Genomic DNA, 23,366 nt, shown 5'->3' with positions numbered 1-23,366 from the left:
ATCCAATGACTTTTTTCATAATACTAATAATTTGTTCATTGTATATATGAAACTATACATCAGGATTATGCGGTTAAATTAATTAATATAAAACGTTGCACTAATGTACTATAATACTCTTTAAATTACGAACTCGTTTATTGAATCAATGTTTTCGTAACATTAAATCAATGTTTTCGACTTTGATTAATAACTCGATACATTGTTTTGATGTAACGCAATCATTGTATTAATGTAATATACCTGAATCAATGATCAATACATTGTAGCAATAATCTTGTACATAAACCGATACATTTCTTAAAACTCTATAAGTATTTTTATTGGTGTAAAAAATCACGTGGCAACAGTTGCAGCCTCCTAGCAGACAGTCACCCTGCAGACTCTGAGAAGCGGTGTTTGGCACTAGTGATTTGGTTGATTTTTCTAAGGTATGTATTTACATATATTTTTAACTATTTATAAATTATTTAGTTGGATTTCTATAAAAAAAGTTGTACTTCTATTTCCACTTTTGCAGATTGATATGGACTTTGGAGTGGCATTTGGAAATGGAAATGGACTTACTGATGGATGAGACAGCAATTTCGAAAAAATTATCTCCTTTCTTCGATGTGAAAGTTATATCAAGGATAAAACAAATAAATTTTTATTTGAAAAGACTACCCATGAAGACATTACGGAATGTAAGTACCTATTTCATTATTCAATCCTGCATCTAGTATTAATTAATTTTTGTTCTCTGTAAATTTTTCCAAAAGCTAATTCGACACATAGGTAAAAGAAAATAGGAACCATTTGAAAATATTTCTAAATGGTATAATCTTATAAAAGATTAGTAAATTAAATGTTTAGGTGATTAAACCGTAAATAATTGAAAAATATTATTAACTCTTGCAGACGGTAGTATCTATCAAGGTAAAAATAAACATCTCAACATCTAGCAATTTTTTTCAGGATAAATTAAAATCTTTCTATAAAAAAAGTGATACCCAAAAATACAACTATTTTCACTGTTTAAATTTATTTTTTTATAATAATTATTAATATAAATTGTAGATGGCTAACATGCAGTTCTTCTTTGGGTTCTACATCGATATTTTGTACGAACTAATAAAATGGTTAAAAAAAGATCTTAATGGACAACCAAATATATAATAATATATACCATCAGAGATTTCCAGTAATCATTCTTACATCGGGAAGACCCAGCAAGAAGTCGAAGATCATATTAGATTTTTGAAATCAAAGAAAAATGCCATTCAACCATTTATTTTTTGTATGAGTGGTGATAATTAATCCCAGAGAGATGTTGTATTTATGGAGATGTTATTGTAGATGTATTTATGTTCACGATATTAGGTATACATTTTTTATATAATCTAAATATATATATTTTATAAGAAGAATCGATTTCTGTTATATTTAGTTATTCAGTTTTTTCCAAATTACATTATAAAGAGTTGTTTGTGTTAATTAAAAATGTATGTTTTTTCTTTCTTTAAACTTATAGATACTTAACATTACTTTGAGAATCGGCAAAAAATCGGTGCTTCAACCTATACTTATTTGTAATATTTATGCAGATATTAACTCGTCATTTTGTTTAGTTATTAACTATTTGTATGTTATATAAAAATATACATGAAGATGACATTTGCTGAACCAAAAAAGTACGTAAATATAATGAAAAAAACATTGATTTAAAAACGGGGAGCATTAATTTTCGTCCAAAGATCAGTATCGTTGGTCCAATGTAAGTAGATACATTAACTAATGCTCAAAAACATTAACTTCTATGAATTAGTACGTTCATTCAATGTACTTTCTAGTTAAGAATTAATGTACCGATACATTGATTCAATGTACCGATACATTGACTCTTAACTAGAAAGTACATTGAATTAACGTACTAATTCATAAAAATTAATGTTTTTGAGCATTAGTTAATATATCTACTTACATTGGACCAATGATACTGATCTTTGGACGAAAATTAATGCTCCCCGTTTTTGAATCGATGTTTTTTTCATTATATTTACCTACTTTTTTGGTTCAGTGTGTGTGTTCTATTATATCTAATAACATCGACTTGTAGTCATCATGTTTTGCTAAAATAAGATATTTAAACCATATAGTATGGGGTTACCACTTTGAATAGTGTGCTAGTTTCAAACTACTCAGCAGAATGCACTGAAGATGTTCTGAATTAGAACGAAAACGTTTTGCAATCCATTTGGATGACTTTTTAGATAGCTTTTTAATAAACGATTTTATACCAGAATACAAGTTGGAGTTTTTACTTCTGTATGAGTTTTTTAAACTATGGTATACAGCCAACTATTGGGTTTTTTCCCATTGATTTTATTTTAAAATAGTATTTTAGTATCTTAGTAGTAAAATATTACTCTATTACCCAATGACTTAGAAGATCTCAGAAATAAGTATGGGTAATAAACGAAATAAAGCCGTCAAATAATACTACCTCGTATAGACCAATCAGCTTACTGTCAATTATTTCTAAAATCTTAGAAAGGTTTATCCTCCGAAGAATCCCACAAGATACTCAAATAAACTCAATGACCCCAGCATACCGGTTTGGTTTCTGCAAAGTCAGCCAACTTACAACTGTATATTCTTGATGTTCCTATCCATTATTCTTGATGTGCCTTTCCGTGACGAATGTTAGCGATCATCATGGCAATTTCTATCTTATCGGCAGCAACGCGGAAAATCTGCGCAAATGTTGTGTTGAGCCGGGATTAGAGGTTCTTCAACCAGGATGCTCTCCTTTCTTGGCCTCGTTTTCCAAATATTTTCCTTATAGGATGGCTTGTAGGAGGGCCATACCTGGATTCATGTCACATAATGTGTCTGAAGTATTATAACCTTCGAGAATTTTTGGTGGTCAGTGTCTCTCTCAATTCTTCTGAGGTTCTCTTGTTCTTCATTGTTGTGACGTTCTTTATCTCCTGTGGCTCGGTTAGTCCACGGGATTTTAATTATTCTCCGATATAGTACAACTCAAATGCTTCCAATTTCTGCACATATCTTGGTTCAAGGTACACGATTTAACACCATTAAAAAAGGATAGAGAAGGCATTGAGTCGCCGAAGACGCATTATTACTAATTTACCAAGAGCGAGGTTGTGGCTTTTGAAAAAAACCCCCATCCAGTTAAAGATGGATCTATATTTTCCGATGCATGCTCTTATCTCTTGGCTGTTGGTCCATTCTTAATTTATTATTAGTCTACATTCTACATTTATATTAAGTCTATACTATTGACTGTAATTCATAAGGACTTGCAGATCTGCTAGCTTGTCTGCAAAAACTTACTTACTTACTTAGTCCTAAGCCTTTCTACCTTTAGGTGTAAGGCTGGTGGAGTTGAGTTTGGCATTGTAGTATCCATGCTTTCCGATCTTGCGTTAGGTTTCTTGCACTTTCCAATGTCAATCCCTTCTTCGCGACTTCTTTTCTGATTTCATCTACCCACATATCTCTTGGTCTTCCTCTTTTGTTTTTCCCCTGCACTCTCGTTTCGAACACTAGTTTTGTTAGCCTCTCATTCGACATTCTGCACCCTTCCACTATTTTTTCATTGATTGGTTCTAGTTTTAGGTTTTGTCTAATTGTTTCGTTTCGTATTTTGTCTGTCCTCTTTCTGTTTGCTATTTTCCTTAGGAACCTGATTTCCATAGCATTGACTCTGGATTTCTGTCTCCCCATCAATATCCTTGTCTCGCTGCTATACATGATTGTTGGTCTAACTACTGATTTAACGATTGCCGTTTTTACTTTCTCCGGTATCTCTTTTTTCCCCAAAAATGTTGTTTTCATAGAGTTAAATAAGCTTCCTGTTCGTCCCATTCTCTCGTTTATTTCCATGTCTTGTTTACCATTAATTTCATTCGATTATTACTCCTAGGTATTTAAAATATTCCACTTGCTCTATTGTTTCTCGTCTAATTCTATTGCGTGTGTCTTCCTAGTATTTGAAATTATCATTGTTTTTGTTTTCTCTGTATTAATTTTCATATTTGTTTGATAGTTCTTCTTCTAGGATTTCAAGATTGTTCTGTAAGTCTTCTCTGTTTCTGCTATTAATACCATGTCGTCTGCAAATAGTAGCTCCGATAGTTGAATCCGTTTCATTTGCCAGTATCCTAATGTTAGTTTTCTCATTCTTCTCTTGGCTTTCTTTATCGCTTCATCCAGTACCACTGAGAATAGCAGCGGACTCAGCAAGCATCCCTGTTTGACGCCTTGACTTGTAGTAAATTCTCTGGATTCTTCGTTATTGGTTCTTACTGTATTTGTATTATTTTTGTACATATCCTTTATTACTTCTATTATGTGTCTGTCGACTCCCCTTCCTTTTAGTGTCTTCCATACGTCCTTTCTTCGGATTCTGTGAAACGCCTTTTCCAGGTCAATGAAGCACATATGTATATCTCTATTCTTCTTGATTACCTTCTCACTTACTTGTCTTAATGTGAATATTAGGTCTTGCGTGCTTCTGTCCTTCCTGAATCCACACTGTGTGTATTCCATAGTTGTTTCTATTTGGGTTTTTATTCTTGTCTCTACTATTCTTGCAAATACCTTCCCAGGGATAATTGATATGGTGATACTTGGTAATTATTACAGTTTCTCTTGTCTCCCTTTTTGTGTAGTGGTAATATAATGTCTTTCTTTCAGTCCTTTGGTAATTCTGCTCTATTTATGATATCATTCATTAGTTCTTTCATGCTATCCATTCCCTCTGTCATGCTATCCATTCCCTCAGAAGGATGAATAAAGAAATGGAAATCCTAAATACCATCAAAACAATAAAATTGGAATATCTCGGACATATTTCAGGTGGAGAGAGATACAGCTTGCTCCAATTGATTATGCAGGGAAAGATTCAAGGAAAGAGAAGCATAGGGCGACGCAGAATATCGTGGCTGCGCAACCTGAGAGAGTGGTACGGATGTACATCAAATGAACTTTTCAGAGCAGCCATCTCTAAAATACGAATAGCTATGATGATTGCCGACCTCCGCCGCGGAGATGGCACTTAAAGAAGAAGAGAAGATTCCCTCTGTCCCCATGAATTTTATCATTTCCGGGGTGATATTGTCCTTGCCTGGTGCTTTGCCCAATTTTACTCTTTCTATTGCTTCCTGTAATTCCTCTCTTGTTATGGATTCCACTTGTTGTTCTTCATTCCTTTCTTGTATCTCCTCTATGTTGTCCGTGTCTGCATGAGTTAGCTCTTTGAAATGTTCTCTCCATCTTTCCATTATTTGTTTTTCTTCTGTTAGTACGTTTCCATTCTTGTCTTTTATATTCGGCATCGTGTGCTCTTTCTTTTGTCTGAGTTGTTTTAATGCGCCTTAGAAGAGTTTTTGGTTTTACCTATAATTTTTTGTCATTTTTTTGTCCAAATCTCTCCCATGACCTTTCCATTCCTGCTTTCACCTCTATTTTAACCTCTTTCCTTTTTTCTTTATATGCCTCGTAATCTTTCGGGTGTTTTGTGCTTAGGTATCTCTTCCATTTGTCTTTTATATTCTTTATTTTCTCTTGTATTTCTTCCATCCACCATTCCGTTGTCTGCAAAAACTATGGTGTATTAGTAACAATAGCATAGGACTATTAAAATTATTCACTTAAGCCTCGAAGGAAAGAAAATATCGACCTCCGCCTTTCTGCACGTAGAACAATAACTTAACGTAATTTGACATGAAGGTCTCCTTTATAAACTTATCTTTTCCCACACCTCAAGTTAGGTTCCACACATAAACTTCCCATTGGTATACTATAAAATCTGGGTGTTCCTCATTGAAGTTTCTTTGGAGTTCTCGTGAAATTTGTATCTACGAATTATATCCCAACGGTAAATACTACTACAGTCGCCACATTTGCTGATGGTAGTACAATAATATCAATAAGTGACGACATCCAAGTTGCAGCAGAGAATCCGCAACCACACCTCTCACCAAACCTAGATAAATATAAAACAGCGAAAAATGAGTTGACTAATAGGCCAAAAATTGCCTCGCAAAGCAAACTTCCTATATATAAGTGTATAGTAAAGCCCTTATGCAGGTGGATTGGGAAAAATATTTCCCAGCTCACCCCACTAGAGAATAAAAAAAATGTTTCTTCAACCAGAAGCTAGAAGATTATATAGATTATAGAAATCCAATTTGGCCATGTTGTGCGACACCCAGAGAGATATAATATATGTACTTCTTTTAATAACACAAGGCACGGTAAACGGAAGAAGCGGACCAGGTCGAAGAAGAAAGTCATGGCTTTGAAACCTGAGAGAATGGTTTAACAGATCCTCTGCAACCCTTTTCTGAGCTGCCGTCAACAAAATTACTATAGCCAATTTGATAGCCAACGCTCGATATTCGTGCACGGCACACGAAGAAGAAGAAGATAGAAATCAATGGCAAGACACACATTTATATAATCAGGAGTGCTAGTGTTAGTGTGATTAGTATTATCGTCGAATAACTCTCACCTCATGTATTTGACAAAAATGTTTACGCATAGCTTTCAATGGTAGGTTGAAAATTTTCAGTAGTAATTGCACAAGAGCTCTGAAATTATTGAATTTTTCCCGAGTGACACTTTGACAGTAACTCGCCTTCGGCTCGTGAAATTATGTCAAAGTGTCACGAGAGCAAAAATTCTATATTAATTTCAGAGGTCGAGTGCAATTTGTTGCGATTATTTCATGAATAAAACTGTTCAAAACCAAAATTTTATTGTAATTTATTTATGTAAGTACCATTAAACACACAGTTTTTATAAATATTTGACGATTTGACGGGAAATTATCAAAAATTATCGATTTAATTTAGATTTCTGTAACTTTCTATTGGTCATAATCTCCTATAAATGAAAGAATCAAATAAATATTAAAATCATATACATATTCAAAATATTCTTGATAGGCATCCTTCTTTCTATTTATTATTGGTACCAAAATTTATCAATATTTTACCATAGACGAAATTGATAGATTAATTTCGTATATTGTTTGGAGTTTACACTATTATTATGGTAGGGGAGCCCAAGCGGAGATTTTTGCAGTTACTCGAGCGCGTCAGGTTATCACATGTGGAGAAATCTTGTACCCTGTAAATGTACCTCTACCATATATTGGCTCTTAATACAGGGGAGTTCGTTAAGGGGAGTCCGAAAAAAAAATCTATCCTTAGAAAAACTCGAAATCGTAGATTAAGATAAGGTAAGCTAATTACATGCAGAACAGTGTATATTTCAAAAACCTGACGATTTGAGCGGGACGTAAAGAAATGGGCGAGTCACAAAGTTACACAAAAAAACCGAATATTTCGGGAAATGAACGTAAGATCGAAAAACTAAAAGTTACGTGTTCAATATTTTTCAAAAACCTATCAAATAATACCAAACACGACCACCCACGGAGAGGAGTGGGGGTAAATTTAAAATTTTAAATACGAACTGCGCGATATTTCACGAAATGAACATTAGGTCGAAAAACTGCAAAATACACGTATAGGGCTTTTCATCGATTGTCATTTGTTTCGAGCTTCTGTCATATGTCAAATATTATTAATATATCTACGTCGTACGTCTTTGGTTAGTATTATTTTATATACCAATAACGTATGTCGTAGATATATTGATATTATGTGACACATGACAGAAGCTCGAAACAAATGACTGTGAATGAAAAGCCATATTCAATATTTTTGAAAAATCTATCAAATGACACCAAACACGACCCCCACGAAGGTAAGGTGGAGGGTTACTTTAAACTCTTAAATAGGAGCCCACAATTTTATTGCAGATTTGGATTCTTTACGTAAAAATAAGCAACTTTTATTCGAGACATTTTTTTAATTATGGATAGATGGCGCTATAATCGGAAAAACGATTGTTGGAAATGGAAAATTAATTAAAAAATGGAAAGTCCCCCACTTTATGAAAAACTTAACTTAATTTTTTTGGTTTTAGGACCTACTCTTCACAACCCAATAGGTCCCCATAACCCTCGAGTAACTGCAGCATACTTTCGTCCCCTACTATTATATTCGTTTGAATATATATCTAATTATATGGCAATAATAATTATTTATAGTAAATTATTTTCAATTAATGATTAATTAAATTTAGCATTTAGCATAGGATTGGTTAATATAATTATAGAAGTGGGCCAAATGTCAAATACGTAGGAAGCATTATTTTTGTACCTGCATGCAAAAACGAAAGAGCAATAAATTACATGTGATAGGAAAATATTAGTACTCAATGCTAAGTTTATAATATCTTCGATAATGTTCGGTGCTGTTAAATACATAATGGCCTGTTGTTACATACTTTAAAGACTTGTTTAGCGAGACCAAAAGTATAAATATTAAAAGCTAAAAGGAGACACAATTATTATCATTTTTTGAAAACGTAGAAGAAAAATCATTTCAAGTTTATTCACTTCATTCTTATTTTCAAATAAAGCCACATTATACGAGACAAAAATTATATTTTTTATAGACTAGGATATTTAGCACAAATTACATCGATTTTTAAATACAACACCTTGGAGACTTGCAACTTTTTGCATTGTGTTCAGGATGACATCATGAAAAAGTCTACTATATAAAAATGGGTGGAAACGCATAGTTGCATTTTAAAGTGCATAAAATGCATCCAAAAGTGCATAAATATATTAAAACACGCGTATTAAGCGCGCCAGATTTTTTTATTTGTGTATTTTTGGGGTCGCTGAAGACAAACACGTCATCAGACCCGACCACCGAAGCACTTAGGCCGTCCGCACATGGGTCGATTGAAGACACGTCTCAAAGTTCTCGCCACTTGCTCGTTTTGTACGAACCCTGCGGCACAAGCGATTGTTCTCCGCACATTAGTCGATTCAGTTTGTTCACATCTTCCAACCAGGAAGAACGCATTTTTTATATATTAACCAAAACAACTATTTCGATCTGTGAAAAGTACGGTATTGTTTTATTTTTATATAATTTGAATACAATGAGCATTATACGGAGGACATTTTTCTACTTCCCCAACGAATTTTATACAGACACCTAGAAACAGAAGTTCAATGTTTTCAGAATTTTATATTACAAACAGTATATTTCTACAAAGCTAGTAGGTAGTACTACAATCAACGAACATAACATACATCGATCTTTAAATAGAACTAAAATTTCATTCAGCGCAAAAAACAGCAAAAAACGACGGAAACAAATAAAATAAACTACCTATATGACTGGAAACGTGTGTATCACTCGAACTTTCTCGTGCGCTACGGATCGCAAGCGACGAGAGTCGTACAAGATGAGGAGATTTGCAATCCTAAACGCTCCGTGTACGGAGCTCAATGCCACAAGGAAGGAACTTGACTGGCGGGGAGAGACTTAGGCCGTCCGCACATGGGGCGACGCTCGACTGGGGCTCAACTCGATTCCAGTCACGTAGGTCTCTCCCCGCCAGTCAAGTTCCTTCCTTGTGGCATTGAGCTCCGTACACGGAGCGTTTAGGATTGCAAATCTCCTCGTCTTGTACGACTCTTGTCGCTTGCGATCAGTAGTGCCCGAGAAAGTTCGAGTGAGACGCACGTTTCCAGTCATATAGGTAGTTTATTTTATTTGTTTCCTTCGATTTTTATTGTTTTTGCGCTGAATGAAATTTTACTTTTATTTAAAGATCGGTACATGTGATGTTCGTTGATTGTAGTACGACCTACTAACTTTGTGGAAATATATTGTTTGTAATATAAAATTCTGAAAACATTGAGCTTCTGTTTCTAGGTGTTTAATATAAAATTCGTTGGGGAAGTAAAAAAATGTCCTCAGTATAATGCTCATTGTATTCAAATTATAATAAAAATGTAACAATACCGTACTTTTCATAGATCGAAATAGTCATTTTGGTTGATATATAAAAAATGCGTTCTTCCTAGTTAAAAGATGTGAGCAAACTGAATCGCCAAGTGTGCGGAGAGCAATCGCTTGTGCCGCAGGGTTCGTACAAGACGAGCAAGACGCACGAACTTCGAGACGTGTCTTCGATCGACCCATGTGCGGACGGCCTTACGACTGGAATCGAGTCGAGTAGTTCGAGCGTCGCTCCATGTGCGGACGGCCTTAATGTCCAGATTCACTGCTAAAGCACGTCATCTGAAGTTTCGAGTGTTTTCGGCACTAAATTTTATGCACTTTAAAATGCAGTTATGCATCTACACTCATTTTTCTATAGTAGGCTTTTTTCCTGCCGTCATCCTGAACACAATGCAAAAATTTGCAAGTATCTATGTGCCGTATTTAAAAATCGATTTATTCCGGTGTTTCTAGTGCTAAATGCCCTGGTCTATTATTTCATCTACGTTTAAGAAATAAGAAGATTATGGAAAACAATATAAAGGTTTCCTATAATATCATCCCTCCTATAATATCATTATCATCATCATCATCCAGCTTCTTCTCTTGTCCACTGCAGGCTGCAGGACATAAAGCCTCCTCAGCACGTCTCCAGTAAGTTCGATCTCGTGCTAATTGTCGTTTTTTTTATGTCGTCTGTCCAGCGTGTTGGTGGTCTGCCTCTGCTTCTCTTGTCTCTTCTTCTTTCTCTTCTCTGTAGTTATTTGTTGACCTTTTGTCATTATTATTTCCAATTATTATTTTCATTGTTTCCTGTATGAGTTGCTTATTCGAGAAATCATTGCAATTAAAATATTGTGCAATAAATAATTTGTAGAATAAAACTAGATCATATTATAAATATTGTTCTGAAGCTATTTCCTTGTGGCATTTTTATGATTAACTATTTAGATGGGAAATAAGCTACAATTAAATTGAAAAAATAATTTTATTCACGTGTCGAAGCCCAAATCGGGTTTCGTTGTCAAAATACAAAATACTACTAAAATAAACAAAAATGTTGTTGCTAAGTAAACGACGTTGCGTTCCTGGGACGGCTTTACTAAAAGATGTTCATTCGATTACATGAAATCCATCCCAACTCAAGAATATCCGTCACAAAAAAATCATAGCATGTGATCTGTCTTTAAAAAAACAATCAAATGCAACGATGACAGTAAAATTCTCGTGTTAGAGATTCCATAGTAAATTACGAGGGAAAACCAGGAAAAAACCTCGTGATACTATCCCGACATGCATCGTAAGTATTTGTTCTTACGTTTAATTTACTTTCAATAAACTAATAAAAAATTCTGACTTTAATATGTTTAAATTATAAATAATATTAATAATACATAGATATACAATAAATAATACTAAATTATAAAATTTGTACTAACTTGATATGTTATTGACTTACTAATCGTGGTATTTTCTTCCTATTGCCCTCTTTTAGTATGGGTAACCACATCCTAGTGAATTCTACCGAGGAATTTGCGACACAATTGGTTTCATTTAGCATAAGTAGAGCCGCTTCTTTGATTTTTCTCTTTTTACCATCTGATTCTTTCAGGACTATATTTGAATCTCTCGACTGAACTCTATGTTCATTATCCCATGCGTGTTGACATATTTGAGATCTATCAAATTCTCTATTTTTAATATAAGACTGATGTTAACTTATTGTAACGTTTAGTGGTCTTGATGTTTCACCTAAATAAAATTGTTCGCATTCACAAGGTATTTTATAAATGCAATTCTTTGTTCTTTCTTGTTCATTGTTAGGTTTAGTTTTAGATAGAATAAATCTCAATGTGTTTGTTGTTTTGAATGTTGTTGAAATGTTGAATTTATCTCCTATTGTTTCAAGTTTCTCGGATAGTCCTTTTATATATGGTATTGATATTTTCCTCGTATTATTTCTTGTGAATGTTGTAGGATCCCGTTTTAAGTTGTTCTGTTCCATTCGATCCAATCTTTGTTCCATTGAATCCAACAAACACATTGAGATCTATTCTATCTAAAACTAAACCTAACAATGAACAAGAAAGAACAAATAATTGCATTTATAAAATACCTTGTGAATGAGAACAATTTTATTTAGGTGAAACATCAAGACCATTAAACGTTATAATAAGTTAACATCAGTCTTATATTAAAAATAGAGAATTTGATAGATCTCAAATATGTCAAAAGGCATGGGATAATGAACATAGATTTTCAGTGGAGAGATTTAGGTATAGTCCTGAAATAATCAGATAGTAAAAAGAGAAAAATCAAAGAAGCGGCTGTAATTATGCTAAATGAAACCAATTGTGTCGCAAATTCCTCGGTAGAATGCAGTAGGATGTGGTTGCCCATACTGAAAGAGGAAGTCAACAGAAAGAAAATACCACGATTAGTAAGTCAATAACATATCGAGTACAAATTTTATAATTTAGTATTACTTATTGTATATCTATGTATTATTAATATAAAAGTAAATTAAATAAAAATTAAATTAAAAGAACAAATACTTACGATGTCCAGATAGGTGTTTTTCCTGGTTTTCCCTCGTGATTTACTATGGAATCTCTAACGCGAGAATTTTACTGTCATCGTTGCATTTGGTTGTCTTTTTAAAGATAGATCACATGCTATGATTTTTTTGTGACGGATATTCTTGGGTTGGGATTGATTTCATGTAATCGAATGAACTATCTTTTAGTAAAGTCGTCCCAGGAACGCAACTCAAAAATATTGGCGATATCATTTTATAGTAGAAGACTTGTAAGTATAATATACGTCTGAATTGCCAATATAAATGTGTCAGATTAAATAAATTAGAAGAATTTTTTTTTTACTTAGCAACAACATTTTTGTTTATTTTAGTAGTATTTTGTATTTTGACAACGAAACCCGATTTGGGCTTCAAACGTTAATAAAATTATTTTTTTAAATTTAATTGTGGTTTATTTCCCATCTAAATAGTTAATCATATTATAAATATTTTAGTTGTCAATTATATTCCTCAAATAATTACTGCACGTAGTTAATTGTATTGTCGTTTGTTTGAAATATAAAGAAGAAAATATGGAAATAATGAGGTCAAACAGTAATATCTCCTAGGCCTGGATCCCGCGTACCAAAAAAAAGTTTATTAATAGCAAGTTAAAAATTTGTTAATAGCTTAACGGTATCTAGTCAGACAAACTTTGATGTATGGGAACACTGGAACAGGGGTACACTAAACGAATATTTAGTAATTAGTAATTTTAATTGTGGAACCTGTCATCCTGACACGTTTATGATTGTGTAAACTTGCAGCTTGCTTTTAGGTTTATTCAATAGTAAACTTCATATAGTATATGAAAAAATGTTTGTCCGACATATCTGTTAGGCATTTTAATAAGTCCGACATGAATTATGTTAGTGATAAATAGCAGTCTAAGTTTTGCATGAGAGTTTATTGAAAGGGTAACAAATCAATTGGAGGTTCTGTCCGACAAAATACAAGCGACGTTTTCGTATTCTGACGTTCGAAACCTGTAACCTGTTCCACAATTAAAACTTCCCCTCTTCTGGTGTTCCCGTACATCAAAGTTTGTCCGACTAGACACCGTTAAGTTACTAACAAATTTTCAGCATGTTAAACTTTTAAACTTTCTTTTGGTACGCGTGATCCAGGCCTAAACTCGTTTATGAGTGATGCATGTCAAATTTAATATAAATATTTCAACAACTCTAGCAATTTTTGTTACAATATGAATTTTAAATTAATTTACCGCGTTAACATGTCAGTTACACATGGCTTGAGTAAAGCTACCATGAAATGTGACCTACTGGTAAAATATTCTGTAAAAAATTTTCACTCACCCGTTTTTTGCGATATCATTTCTATCAGTATGGATGACTTTCTCGCATTGCTAAATTTGCGTTAAATGTGTTAATTAATAAACTGATAGTTTACACACAAAGGAAAGTAAATAAATTACCAACTATATTTATATTTTTTCTTTTTCACCATATATTTAGAGAGTTTTATAAAGAGTTTTAAAAAAGTTTACCAAAGGATATTCCAGGACGTTCAAGACCGTTCTAATTATACATAGAGAAAAACATATAAATATGTCTTTAGTGAATATTCAAGAAAAAGGCGTTTTGATAAGGTGAAGCACGATCAACTGATGAAAATATTAGATAATAAAAACATCGATAGCAACCCTAGAAGAATAATAAATGAGGTATAGTGGAAACAAAGAGCAACTATTAAGGTAGATGGTGAATTCTCTGAATAAATAGAAATCCAACGAGGAGTTAGACAAGGTTGCATACTATCCCCACTACTAGTTTTGTAAATTGAAAATTAATTAATATTATACTGGGCGCCGATGATACAGTTCTAATTGCTAGCAAACTGGAAGATCCTGCATGACTTGCTAGAAAAAAAAATATCGCCAGCATCTAGTATGGACTCATGAACGTATGAAAATAAATATACACTCCCCGACACAAAATTCCGCCACTAAATATTTCTGATTAAGACAAAAGACTAAGTTTTCACTCTAATGGTATATAAAGCAACACAATGTTACTCTACATCCCACCAGACTGAAAACAATGGGAACCTTCTCTGGTTACACCTCCGAGGCCTCTACAATTTGCAAGCCATACGGATGCTAAGACTAAGGAAGACGAGGGAATTTTACAATTTATAATTCACGTCCCATCTGCTCAGCGCGGTAAAGTTCTAACGAGAATGGTTCCCTTCGTACTCCAATCAGAGTAAACATGTAAATCAAAAATGAATAACCATTTTCAATTTCGTTGCAAAACGAAAATACAGCCGCATCATATTCTAGTCCAATCAGAGAGTGCAGCAAACACCTCTACCGGTTTCGAAACTTATTAGTTTCTCATCAGGAGGCACATATATGCTGCTCTCTCTGATCCAACCAACACAAACCCCAGCGTCAGTCACGAATTGCAACGAACGAAATAGCATAGATGCCCTAGCGGCAACTGCTAGCAAAAGACTAAGTTTTCACAGTTGTCTTCAGTCTGGTAGGATGTAGAGTAACATTGTGTTGCTTTATATACCATTAGAGTGAAAACTTAGTCTTTTGCTAGCAGTTGCCGCTAGGGCATCTATGCCATTTCGTTCGTTGCAATCCGTGACTGACGCCGGGAGTTGTTTTGGTTGGATCGGAGAGAGCAGCATATATGTGCCTCCTAATAAGTTTCGAAACCGGTACAGGTGCTTGCTGCACTCTCTGATTGGACTAGAATATGATGCGGCTGTATTTTCGTTTTGCAACGAAATTGAAAATGGTTATTCATTTTTGATTTACATGTTTACTCTGATTGGAGTACGAAGGGAACCATTCTCGTTAGAACTTTACCGCGCTGAGCAGATGGGACGTGAATTATAAATTGTAAAATTCCCTCACCTTCCTTAGTCTCAGCATCCGTATGGCTTGCAAATTGTAGAGGCCTCGGAAGTGTAACCATAGAAGCTTCCCATTGTTTTCAGTCTGGTGGGATGTAGAGTAACATTGTGTTGCTTTATATACCATTAGAGTGAAAACTTAGTCTTTTGCTAGCAGTTGCCGCTAGGGCATCTATGCCATTTCGTTCGTTGCAATCCGTGACTGCACGCCGGAGTTTGTTTTGGTTGGATCAGAGAGAGCAGCATATGTGCCTCCTGATGAGAGACTAATAAGTTTCGAAACCGGTAGAGGTGCTTGCGGCACCCTCTGATTGGACTAGAATATGAGGCGGCTGTTTTTTCGTTTTGCAACGAAACTGAAAATGGTTATTCATTTTTGATTTCTGATTAAGTTTGACATTTTTATAACTTTTTTATTTGTATTCCGATTTTCAAGATTCTTGCATCAGTTGCTGCACTGATTGACTCAAAAACATGAATATCTTAAATAGAGGTTGAATTGATAAGATTGGAATGGCTCACATGCAGTGCAGATCTCAATTCTCTTGAGCATTTTTGGAATGAATTAAAAATAGTTATTCGCCGTCACTCTAGGCCTCCAGAAAATTTGGTACAGTTAAGGTTAACGCTAGTAGATGAATATCGGGCTATTCCCAGTCAAGAATAATACATCTTATTCATTCGATGCCAAAGATATTGCGAGCAGTCATTTCTGCGAGAGGTGGACATACCCGCTATTCAATTGTTTTGCTTTCTTGTTAATTTTGTTTTGTATTGTTAATTTTAGTGCGTTTGATAATTTTAATTAAATAAACCTTCAAATCAGTGTTTTAATTTACAGCTTATACAAGAAAAGAGATATTCAAATAATTTAAAAAAACAAAATCTTAACGATGCCTCCAAGATAATACGAAAGGAATATGAAACAGATTCAGCTCTTCAATTTTTCCACTGATTTTTTTAAAGTTAGAAGAACATACAACGTTTCCATTCACCTCCGTATCCCTACCATCTAATCAAAAAATTTTTGTTACCGGAATAATAACTAACTGTTAACGGTGTGTTAGAATAATAACTAACTGATGCAATAATCTTGAAAATCGGGTACAAATAATAAAGTGATAAATGTTCAAACTTAATCAAACATTTGTAGTGATGGAATTTTGTGCCGGGAGTGTATGATTGTTAATAAAACCATTGTTAATGATAATAATATTCCTCCATTAAGAATTGACGATTATATCATAAAACGAATCAATAATTATCAATACGTAGAAACAATAATAGATCTTGATCAGAATCAAAATACAGAGATTAACAACTGCATCGAAATGGCAACAGCTGCATTTATTAAAATGAGATCATTTCTTACTGACAAGAATCTTCATTTAGAATTGAGAATGGGAAGGACCCGATCTACTCTATATTATTATATGGAAATGAAGCTTGGACTGAATAGATCAGTTGGAGATTTCTTGGAGTAAACGTCAAATAAATGAGAAAGTATTCTGCCGCATGCAGAAACTACGTAAACTAATATTTTCCACCCAGAAGAAAAAAATTGAATATTTTGGCGATGTAATGAAAGATGTAAGTACCTACCCTACTCGAGCTGATTAGGCAAGGCAAAGATATACCTACCCTACTCGAGCTGATTAGCCAAGGTAAAACAGAGGGAAAAAGATCTAGACAAAGATGGACAATCGTCATCTTATAGTTAAGAAATATCCGTGAATGTTTTGGCTGCACCTACATTGAGCTATTCAAGACGGCAGCATCAAAGATAAGAATAGCTGTAATCACAGCTAACCTCTGGCGGGAGATGGAAGTAAAAGAAGAAGTTTACGATCCATTCACCCATCTTGTAAATATTTTGACAGACGGGAGGGAATATTTTGTTGAGACGCTTGTTGTTGTTGATTTGTTCCATGTGAATAATTTGCTGTTGTTAAGTTACAATCATTATTGGCTATGATCACAACACAAATCATTTAGATAAAAATGGAAATACTATGATAACGACTGACGAAAAGCTAAAACGATGGAAAGAATATATGGAAGAGCTCTTCGAGGACGAAAGAGGAAACCTACAAGACATATCTTTCGAGGACAGAGAAACAAGTGTAGAAATTACAAAGGATGAAATATTGTAAGCACTACAAAACACCAGAAACGGAAAAAGTCCGAGGCCAGACCAACTACCTATAGTCCTGTCGCCAGGGGGGGTACAACGGCCTCGTTAATTCAGATGGACTTACTCAAGTTTTTTTTATGTATTTTGACCCGTAGAACACGAATTTTTTGGGTAACAGTTGATCCGGATGTCGATAAGATTGTTATAGACCAAGAACTTGAGGAATCAAATAACAGCGATTTTTGGCAAAACAAAACAATATTTTGTATTTTTTGGGCCATTTTAAGTAAAAAATATTTCTACAAGTTTTTTCGTAGGATGCACAGTTTTCGAGATAAACGCGGTTGAACTTTAAAAAAATCGAAAAATTGCAATTTTTGAACCCGAATAACTTTTGATTAAAAAATAAAATAGCAAGTCTGCTTACCGCATTTGAAAGTTTAAGTCAAATTATATCGGTTTTGATTATTTGCATTGGTAAAAATTTATTTTTTTATTGTTTAACAAAGCTATAAACACGTAGGGTTTCCCGTGCTTTTACATGCGTTTTAACGCATGTAACGTAGAAATAGTCTTGATTGCACTAGTACCTATTCTACCTACTCGTTCGATTTTAAATGAGAAATCATAGAAACATCACTCACGCACTAGTTGTTTGTAGCTTTGTTTAACAGTAACACAATAAATTTTTAGCAATGCAAATAATCAAAACCGACATAATTTGACTTGAACTTTCAAAGGCGCTAAGCAGAATTGCTGTTTTACTTTTTAATCAAAAGTTATTCGGGTTTAAAAATTGCAGTTTTTCGATTTTTTGAAAGTTCAACCGCGTTTATCTCGAAAACTGTGCATCCTACTAAAAAACTTGTAGAAATATTTTTTGCTTAAAATGACCCAAAAAATACAAAATATTGTTTTGTTTTGCCAAAAATCGCTGTTATTTGATTCCTCAAGTTCTTGGTCTATAACAATCTTATCGACATCCGGATCAACTGTTACCCAAAAAATTCGTGTTCTACGGGTCAAAATACATAAAAAAAACTTGGGTAAGTCCATCTGAATTAACGAGGCCGTTGTACCCCCCCTGGCGACAGGACTACTATTGATATCCTTAAAGTAATAGAAAATTAGTACAAGCATGTCCTCTTAAAGCTCTTTAATGAAATTTATCAATCGGGTGACATACCCAATGAATGGTTGACCTCAACATTTTATTTGTCTCCAAAAAAAAAAGAAAATGCTAGAGAATACACTGATTACCGCACCAAAGATCATTCATGAACGTATTTACCAAACACTTGATATGGATATTGAAGAAACCCAATTTGGATTCCGTAGAGGCGTAGGTACCCGTGAAGCTCTCTTTGCATTAAACGTAATAATCCAGAGATGATTGTATGTGAACCAAGATATGTACGTCTGTTTTATGTATTACAACAAGGCTTTCGATGAAGTCCACCACAAAGAGCTAATGGACGTCCTCAAAACAAAACAATTGCAATGCAATGACCTTCGAATTATAACAAATTTATATTGTAAACAGTAGGCACACGTACGCATTGATGAACACACATCAGAAGAATTCGAAATAAAAAGAGGAGTGCGACAGGTGTGTATTATCACCACTACTATTCAATGCTCTGAAGAAATTATGAAAAGAGATCTTGAGGAGGGCCCCCGTAACTGGGCGTGCAACGCGTGCGGCGCACGCGGGCGTAACCCCAAAGGGGCGATAAACCGAAGGTTTGGTAAATAAGAAAAATTTATTTTAAATGAGATAATCATTTTTTATATACAATTTTAATTATTTCGTGAATACCTAAATAAATCTCAAAAATCAAATATTGTGTTATTACTGAAAAAATAATTATTCCGTCTTGAAATGTTGAACTTACTTCATCAAAAATATATTACATTTTGTTGTTCCTTCCTAATTTTTTTCTTTGTAGTAGATTGAATTACGCTTGGCATACCATCTAATCGATTTTATGTTGTAAACTAAAGCGACACTCAAAATAGTCTAATTAACATTAAATCACACTCATTGACGAGTAGAAACACAAATTAACACCCATGACGCAACTTAGCAGTTTTACTCGTACAAAAACACTGCTGGACCTGGATCAAGCAGTTTTACTCGTAAAAAGTGAACCTTTTACTCGAATTTATGTAATTACCCTTAAGTAAACAAATACTCTATGAATTATGATTATGTATTTGACTTGAGTATCTTTTCCCTTCTCGTCTATGCGTTTATTGGGCACAAACATTTTTATTTACTGTTACTGGTGAACGGATGGTTTCCTGCAGTGAAAGGTTTAAAATTTCATTTTATGTTGGTGTTAATAATTACCTACGACTATTACTGAAATATCCGTTGGGTTTGTTCTGCCCTGATTTTAAACTTTTGTTTTCGTGTAAAAAATATTGGACAATCTTTTTTATTTGTTGTGGATATTTTAAGTGGTGTGGAAATTAAATTAATTGTGAAAATGGTAAGTATCATAATCATTGCATAGAATAATAATAATTCATTTTAAATAGTTATAATCGGGTTTCCCCTAATAAAGTCCACAATTTACAATTTATTTTGAAAATAAAAGAAAATAATTAAGACATTGTGTGTGCGTAACTTGGAACCATATGGGAAACTTTTTTATTATTAGTTTTACGGAAAAAATTCATTCTTCATAAAATGCTTTGCATAGTCTAAAAACTAAAATGCAACCAAATATAAAATTGTGTCAATCTTATGAGTATCAAAACTATGAATTTCGATCAAAAGTGCCATAATATTTCACAATATCGAAAATTATTACATATTATGAAGAGTTTTTTGGAATTAATTAAAAACTATGTTTTAATATGCAATTGCATCCTTTTAATTGACATTTTTTGTTCTCAAGTTACAGATACCCAACGCCCTTTTCATTTATTACGAATAATGCGATAACTCTTTTATTGTTATTGATTAATTAATTAATTATGGCAGTGAAGTTTGGCCACTGAAAAAAAGAACGGAGAAAATGTTACTAGTAACAGAAATGGACTTCTGGAGAAGAGCAGCAGGCAAATCAAGAAGAGATCGGATACCAAATGAGAGAATACGAGAAATGATGGAAGTCAGACATACAATAATTGATAACATAAAAACAAAACAACTAGTATGGTACGGCCATGTACAAAGAATGCCAGATGACAGGATCCCTAAGCAGATTTTGGCATGGACACCACAAGGAAGAAGAAAAAGAGGAAGGCCGATAAGAAGTTGGAGGAAGGGAATTGAAAAAGAACAAGAGGGAAGAGAAATCCCTCTAGGTCTATGGTTAAAGAGAGAAAAATGGCGGTTAGGAGTCGGAAGACGTCGGAGAACGCTGTAAACCGATAGTAGTAGTAGAGTTATCACATTATATGAAATAACTGAAAAGGGCTAATTATTAATAAGAAAAGACTTATCACATTATTTCTAATAAATGAAAAGGGCGTTGTTGAAAAGTGCAATTAATGTCGATAAAAAGTTCTTTCTAAAAAGCTTTGCATGGTCTAAAATCTAAGATGCAACCATCAAATCCTATCAAATTTTTTCAATTTTATATGAGACATATGTAAAAAAATATGAGTTTCGATCAAAAGTAGCCTTTCTAAATCACAATATATTTCAATTAAAAGGATGAAATTACATATAGAAACATAGTTTTTAATGCTGAACAACTTTTCATAATAACTTTTCAATATTGTGAAAACTAAACATACTTTGCTCTTGACCGAAATTCATATTTTTTGACATACCTCGTATAAGATTAATAAAATTTAATATTTGATGGTTGCATTCTGAGTTCTAGACAATGCAGAACTTTTTATGAAGAATAACTTTTTCTCGTAAAATTATTAATTAAACAGTTTCCCATATGGTTCCTAGTTATATAGACACCCTGTATAAAATTTGTTTGAAAACTATGAAATATCAAAATAGTATTGTTTATTTACTTAAATGTATATTTTTAATTTAATATGCAGGGTGCTTCATTAATGTTGCAAAAAATTTAAGGGGAAAGGCGCAAAATGTCACACCTAATAAAATCTTCAATGTGTTTTAAATGTATTAATTTTTTTCGAATCCTGAGGAAACTAATAAGTATTTTTAAAAAATTTAAACGCAGAATGAAAGATAACATTATTGCCGAGAATTACACTAAATTTTCTCTTTTATTTTCACCCCTGTAACTTATTAAAATAAACATTATAGAAGTTTTCAGGGACTTCCGGCCTCAGTAATAATGTAGTCTTTCATTCTGGGTTTAATTTTTTCAAAAATATTTATTAGTTTTATAGTAGATTTAAAGGGCGCTAAAATATGTCACGCACGCGGGCGCCAATCAGCCTTGTGGGGGCCCTGTGAGGGAGAAACATCAGGAATAACAGTCAATGGAACACCAATTAACAACATCAGATATGCGGACGATACTATCACAATAGCGGACAACCTCCAAGACCTCCAAAAGCTAATGAACAAGATAGTTGAGTATGGAGAAGAATATGGATTATCAATAAACATCAAGAATATTAAATTTATGAGGATATCAAAAACCCAAAATAATTATGAAATCCTGACAATTAACGGTAAAACTTTAGATCAAGTTTAAAACTACAACTATCTTAGCACAATAATTAATCAGACAAATGATTACTCCAAAGAAATCAAAGTTCTAATAGAGAAAACTCGAACAAACTTCAATAAAATGAGAAAGGTACTTTCTGCAAGAGAACTGAAATTAGACTTGAGAGTTAGGCTTGCACGGCGTTATATTTTCTCGACTCTGCTTTACGGGATATGGAGACTTAACGCGTCCACTGATAAAAAGTTGGAAGCATTTGAACTGTGGGTGTATAGATGTCATGGACCGAGCGTGTAACAAACAACGAAGTCATGAGAAGAGTCAATAAAAGAATGGAAATATTGGAAACCATCAAGACACGAAAGCTGCAATACTAGGCGCATGCTATGTGTAATGAGAGATACAACATACTTCAATTAATTATACAATGTAAAATCCAGGAAAGAGAAATGTAGGAAGGAGAAGAATCTCATGCTTTAACTTGAGGGAATGGTACAGATGCAATCAATCTAACTATTCAGAGCAGCAGCATCTATGATCAGAATAGCCATGATGATTGCCAACTTCCGTCGCGGAGATGGCACGTAAAGAAGATTATCACATTTGCCTGGTTTTATAATAAGTAATTTATGTTGTGTAAAGTAGTAAAAAGGTGTTTAAATGTAACATTTTTAGGATATATATAACCTTGCAACAAAATTAATAGCAGAAACTATTTTAGTTATTCGAATTCTTATTTTCATCATAATAGTAATAGGGGAGTCAAGATATGAATAGAACGAAAATATGCATTATTTCGGAATAATTCAAACAAGTTTATATTTTTCTAAGACTTGTTTTGTTAGTTTATATACATGTTATAGCAAAAAGTTCTACTCACAGATTTTGCCGCTAACTGTTTCTTAATTGTTTAAACAATAACAATTGTTTCGTATAAATAATTTTAAAAATATCCTTGAATTTATCATTTTACTTTGATCAAATCTGTTTTTATTTTGTTTTTGAATATGCTGAATCCGAATATGGCATTACAATTCGAAAATTCTTATACAGTAGCTCTTATACAGTATGTCTGCGTATCTAGGAACCATATGGGAAACTTTTTTATTATTAATTCTACGAAAAAAAGGTATTCTCCATAAAATGCTCAGGATAGCCTAACATCTAAAACTTAACCATTAACCATCATATATCAAATTTTTATCAATTTTATACAGGGTATGTCAAAAATATGAATTTCGTTAAGGAGTAAAGTACCT

The 23,366-nt window shown here is 33.4% G+C and overlaps 1 protein-coding gene across 1 annotated transcript in view; it reads left to right on the top strand.

Annotated features, from left to right (window-relative positions):
* Positions 1-19,864: 19,864 nt before the first annotated feature.
* LOC114325322 (uncharacterized) overlaps positions 19,865-23,366 on the top strand; it is a 63,141-nt gene continuing 59,639 nt past the window's right edge. The window contains exon 1 of the mRNA XM_050654048.1: positions 19,865-19,986. Coding sequence (XP_050510005.1) covers positions 19,984-19,986 — 3 coding nt within the window. The 5' untranslated portion in view covers positions 19,865-19,983. The remainder of the gene's footprint in view (positions 19,987-23,366) is intronic.

This window comes from Diabrotica virgifera, chromosome 6, assembly GCF_917563875.1.
Source record: "Diabrotica virgifera virgifera chromosome 6, PGI_DIABVI_V3a".
Taxonomy (NCBI): domain Eukaryota; kingdom Metazoa; phylum Arthropoda; class Insecta; order Coleoptera; family Chrysomelidae; genus Diabrotica; species Diabrotica virgifera.
The sequence above is the reverse complement of the archived record's forward strand: the minus strand, read 5'-3'. Positions and strand labels throughout refer to the sequence as shown.